The 5,624-nt window shown below is 44.4% G+C and overlaps 1 protein-coding gene across 1 annotated transcript; it reads left to right on the plus strand.

Annotated features, from left to right (window-relative positions):
* Positions 1-1,662: 1,662 nt before the first annotated feature.
* LOC104961600 (signal transducer and activator of transcription 4-like) lies at positions 1,663-5,086 on the plus strand (the record flags this gene model as incomplete). The annotated part of the gene is made up of 10 exons (XM_010789923.1): positions 1,663-2,108; positions 2,176-2,275; positions 2,361-2,459; positions 2,928-3,063; positions 3,687-3,739; positions 3,955-4,049; positions 4,172-4,308; positions 4,412-4,603; positions 4,688-4,733; positions 4,948-5,086. Coding segments are annotated over exons 1-10 (1,443 nt in total), but the record flags the coding sequence as incomplete, so codon positions are not given.
* Between the last annotated feature and the right edge of the window lie 538 nt (positions 5,087-5,624).

Consider the following 5,624-nt stretch of genomic DNA (forward strand, 5'->3'; position numbering starts at 1 on the left):
ATGCAAAATCCACTTGTTCATGTCTCTTCTTCATCAACATGTGTCCTATCTGTGGAAAGAGATTCTGAAAGTTTCAGAAAAAAAGATTCTCTCTCTTTTTGTCCTGATCCATTTATATAAANATCTCCTCCTAGAGCACCATTGAGTTCTTTGTAACCAAATGTCTCTCAGAGGGGCGTGGGGAGGGGCTCCTTATGTTCATCTAAAGTAACAGACAGAGAATCAGCACTTTGGAAACAGGGCTGAAACAGAGGGGATTATGGGTAATGCTGCAATGATCTGTTTGGTGTTTCAGCCAATCAGAGACAGGCTCTGTATATATCTGAGACCTGTAATATATTGATGAAAAACAGTATAATAGGGGAACTTTAAAGCAGTGTGGAGAAACTCCCTCTGGTAGGAACTTCGGGACACAAACCTATAACACTCGACAGGAAATGGAAAACTTAAAGAGCAGAATTAGGCCCCTTTCATTTTCATAAGCAGTTATGCAACTGAGGTTTCATCACAGTGATGATCTGCACCACCATATTTCAGAATATTTAACACTCCTACGTTCGGCCTGTGAGCAGAAACTGGTGTGATATAAAGGTCTAAAACATCTACCTCATTACAGCTTTATGACCCAGGACCCCCTGTCCCATCTGCCAGTTACTAAATCAATGTGGAATTTCAGCATCTATAATTCATTTGGGTTTGGAAAGATGTGATCAGGCTGAGGTCAAATGTCCATACTTCAGCTGTTCATATAGATTGGAGGAGTAGAAAGAAATTAGACCTGCAAAATTCACAGAGGTGTGCCAGAAGCTAAATCCTTATAAAACATTCTGTCATCCATTTGACTGAGCCATGACTCACTCTCTACGCTGCGTTAAAGAGGGTATTCTCCATCACATGCTGCTATATCTGTTTTTAAATTAAAAACCTTTCAAGCAGCATTCATCCTGCATCTCAAAATAAATAAATGATGTGTGTATTACTTATTCTAACGCGCTTCATCCTAGCTAATTGTTATGTTTGGTTAAAGATTTTGATTACCTTTGACCTATTTACATATAATTAAAACGCAATACATGATTGTCGCTAAAAGCCTTGTCTCTAATAGAAATGTTTCTTCTGCCCGTAAAGTGTCCAAACCGGGCTTTTCTGGATAAGCGCATTTTTAAAACATAGTCATTGTCCATGCTTCAGTTGGATTATTTGTCACAGTTGCTCCGATCAGATCGGTCTCCTCCATTTTGTAGATTATTTACGAATTTTGAATCCACATAAACACATCGGCAAAATCCGGCTTACTTTGAGCATGTGTTTTAAACAGTTTAATCCCTTTGTGAATTGTTTCCACTTCCGCCGTCCTTTAATTTCTTCATACAGCGGGAATCCAAATGAATGAATCCTGAGTCCAATAACCATCAAAGTCACTCCAATAGTGCTCCTTAATTACGCTTTCATCCTCCTTTAACAAAATACTTCACATTCATCCAGTTTGTGACAGTAGTTGTAGCATTTTTGAGACTTTTAAACTTTAATTATCGATTTCCCAAACTCACATTGGTTTCTCATACAGCATCTCTGTATAGTATGTGTATTAACTGGTATTCACTCTCTGTCCTAAACGGCTTGTTGGAGCTCCTTGTCGACCACAAGCCGCTCACGTTCGCCATGTCTAAAGTGGCGGAGCCTTGGTCGGCACGTCAGCAGCGGCAGCTTTCCTACATCTCGGAGTTCACCACAGACATTAAGCAAGTGGCTGGCAAGTCGAACCTGGTTGCAGATTGCCTCTCCAGAGTCGTCATCGGAGCTGTCCAGTTGGGCCTGGACTATACTCGCATGGCGGCGGACCAGGTCACAGACCCCGGCGTCCAGGCTCTGAAGGTGGAGGGCGCGGGGGTGCGCTTGGAGGACGTGGTGTTCGGCGACGCAGGCGTTACCCTCCTGTGTGACGTCTCCACGGGCCTGTCGTGGCCAGTCGTTCCCGCCAGCTGGAGGCGCTCTGTGTTCAAGGCAGTGCACGGACTGTCACACCCCGGCGTTAAGCCTTCGGGGAGGCTTGGTGGCCGCGAAGTTCGTCTGGCATGGGCTGAAAAAGAACGTGAGGACTTGGGCTGGTGAGTGCGTGGCTTGTTGGTGCGCCTACACGAAGGCCCCTTTGGAGCGTTTCCTGGTGCCTGAGAGGAGGTTTGACCACGTCAACATCGACCTGGTTGGTCCATTGCCCTCCTCTCTCAGTTTCGAGGCGTGTTTCACAGTGCAGGGCCTCACCATAGATCTGGAGGTCAGGAGCACTGTACATATGACTGGATATTCGGCTCCTTTTTCTTGGTGCCCAGCTCACTCATTGTGTATGTGAATCCTTCCAGACATGTTCCCTGCCTCTTGTGGTCATCTCCAATGTGAGCCAGCTGCCTGGGGGCTGGGTGTCCGTCATGTGGTATAACCTTCTGACTGATGAGCCCAGGGTGAGCTGACACACTGTTGCTGATGTGTTTAAAAGTGGATAGTGTTGCTACTATCCCTCAGTTACCAGTTAATTAAACCAATGTTGTCTAATACAACAGTCCTGCAATATTCTCTACCTTCATGAAGGTTCGGAATGTGTTAAACCCTTGTGTCTCACTTAACAGTCAAAATGACTAAATATGTGGTGGTTATGATCGGGACTAATGTTAAAAAACAGTACTCGGTGCCAGTAGAAAATAATATACACATGTAAGCTGTAGTGTAAGTATTTTGACACAGACTTTTTTGTCCTCTAAGGACCTTAGAGCTAAAAGGGTTAGGGTTAAACTGTTTTAGAAAGCAGTTGATTCATCTTTTATGATCATTTTTAGAGGATTTATTGTATGGTGCAGTTGAACAGGGCCCTCGACACACATCCCAACTACTCCACTTTTACCTTTTTCCCACCTCTTTCCTATAATCCACAGAACTTGGCGTTCTTTGGAAACCCCCCTCGGGCCACCTGGAGCCAGCTCTCTGAGGTCCTCAGCTGGCAATTCTCAACCTTCGCTGGTAAAGGCCTCAACAAGGAGCAGCTCAGCATGCTGGGAGGAAAGCTTCTCGGTATGTCTGCCCTACAGCTTTCAAACAACATATTTGTACTGTATATTTCGAAATCTAGATTTTGGGATAACACATGTTTCAGGTGGCATTTGAAGGGGCCCTTTTCTGATTTTGTGGTGTTCCCTCTCCTGTAGTGTGTTATATAGTTTATTGTGCATGTTAATGTTCTAGGCTAAAATCCCTGTGTTCCCTCTAGAGCGAGTTTCTCCCCCCCTGCCTAAAAAGCCTCCATTGGACTCCTTTGTTTACTTCCGTATATTGACATCACTATGTGTCACATCCTTTGTGATTGGCTAAGGGGCGGGACATCGCTATGCGGTTGACCAATCACAACAGAGCCGGCCAGCTAACCAATCAGAGCAGACTGGGCTCTGGTTTCAGACAGAGGGTGAAAAGAGGTGCTGCAGCATAGGCAGTATGAGAAAGATAAAGAGCTTTTTGAACATTAAAGCATGGAGACATGTCTCAGTAGAGACACTGAATACTAATATCAACCTGATATGATCAGAATAGCGCCCCCTTCATACTACACGAGTTAATGTTGGTATTATAGCTGTTAGTCTTTGCAGGCTCACGGGTGTTGGGTAGTAGTCATTCATGTTTTTTACTGTATGTTGCTGTAGGCCAGCATGCCTCCTGTAGTGACTATCAAGTATCCTGGTCCAAGTTGTCCAAGGTAAGTGTTCAATTCCTCATGTACCATGTGGTTTCATCTCCAATTTGGTTGTGCCAACTAGTGGCCAATGGGATAGAATTATCTGTGCCCCATGCTGTTTCGATGACCCTGGATCTTTTTCTACATTCCATTTCATATATGTTACATCTCTTAAGACATGTTTTAATTTCCAAAGAACTCATTGTACCCCTTCAATGTGTCGAACATTCTTTAAGGAGAATATTCCAGGAAAGCCATTCAGTTTCTGGATGTGGCTGGACTCCATCCTAGAGCTCATCAAGAAGCATTTGCTGCCAGTCTGGAATGAGAAGTAAGACCCTGGGTCACCCCAGACTCACTGTCAATCCCCCCCCCCTCCTCCCCCCAACTAAAAAGTGGTAGAAGAAGCAGGAAATAATATAGTTGTTATTTTCCCTTGTGCCATCCATACAGCTATATCATGGGTTTTGTGAGTAAAGAGATGGAGCGCACTCTGCTGAAGGACAAAGAGCCAGGCACATTCCTACTACGCTTCAGTGAGAGCCACCTTGGAGGAATAACTTTCACCTGGGTGGAGCACGGCGACAATGGTGAGAAGAAAACCCATGCGCTTAGCTCTTTAAAGTTTCTCTTACATAGTTCCTGTTTTCTTTATTGATGCTCCTCTATGCTAACACTGTCTTTTCACAACAGGAGAGGTTAAATTCAACTCTGTGGAGCCATACACCAAAAATCGGCTTAGCGCCCTACCATTTGCCGACATAATTCGAGACTACAAAGTGATCTCAGAGGGGGTGGTCCCAGAGAACCCGCTCAAGTTCCTCTACCCCGACATTCCCAAAGATGAAGCCTTCGGACGGCTTTACAACATTCAGCCAAGCAAAGGCAAGAGTGCAAACCATTCATGTTTCTCAGTGGTTGATTTAAATCACTAACACTAATCTCTCTCGCATCTCTCTTATCTTCCAGTCCATCCATACATAACATCTACCCTGATCCCAATCTCACAATTGCGGTGAGTTCATTAAGAGACTTATACATTTTTGATCATCAATTTTACCCTGATGTGTAGTTATCAGACTTAAGATGATGACTATGGGATATTGAGTGTGCTATCAATTCAACCAACAGCAGAATTACACAACTGAAAATGATCTAGAAAATGCTATAATATCACAGAAGCAGCCTCACTGTCTCTGGACTCACTCTGCCTTTCGCTGTGATTGCAGCTCTAATACCACCACCACACCCTCTTCCTGTCAGTCTCCTGAGCCCCCGATGACTCCTGGGGAGTTCGACATGCTCAGTGAGCACCTATGCTTCGACATTAACAGCGTAAGTTTGCCATTCTTTGCTATTTGGTGGACAGTACCTGTTGGGAAAATATTTTCCTGGGCCCATAACTTTGACTTAGTTTATCAGGCTATACTGTCCTGACTGAGCACAGGCAGCTGCAGCCTTGGGTGCTGTGCTCTCAGTGTTTTGTCTCTCTGTTCCTGCCTGTTGGCGTCAGCTAATAGAGGTGTTATGGTTCTATCTTGTTATGCACAATGTTGATTATTCTCTCAGAACTAGCTAGGGGGTAGAGATCTTCAGAATTGGTTTGGCATCCGCTGTGTCAACTCGTGGCACACGATATGTCTTGTGAATTCTTCACAAGACAAGTCTCTCTGAGTTTCGTCTCCAATGCTTCCGAAGTTTCCATCACAGTACCACTGTACTGTTTGTAAATCAAACCTATGAGAAGACCAACACCAACAATGCATTGATCCATTATGGACGTAGAAGTAGAGGTATCACGTTTGTACGAAAGCCTGATACATCTTCTTCCCCTGTGCTTTAATGCTCCAATGTTGTGCAAAACTTTAAAAAATACGCCGTCCTTGCGCTGAAATATTCACCAGCA

The sequence above is a fragment of the Notothenia coriiceps genome, unplaced genomic scaffold, assembly GCF_000735185.1.
Source record: "Notothenia coriiceps isolate Sejong01 unplaced genomic scaffold, NC01 NC01_scaffold00033460, whole genome shotgun sequence".
Taxonomy (NCBI): Eukaryota; Metazoa; Chordata; class Actinopteri; order Perciformes; family Nototheniidae; genus Notothenia; species Notothenia coriiceps.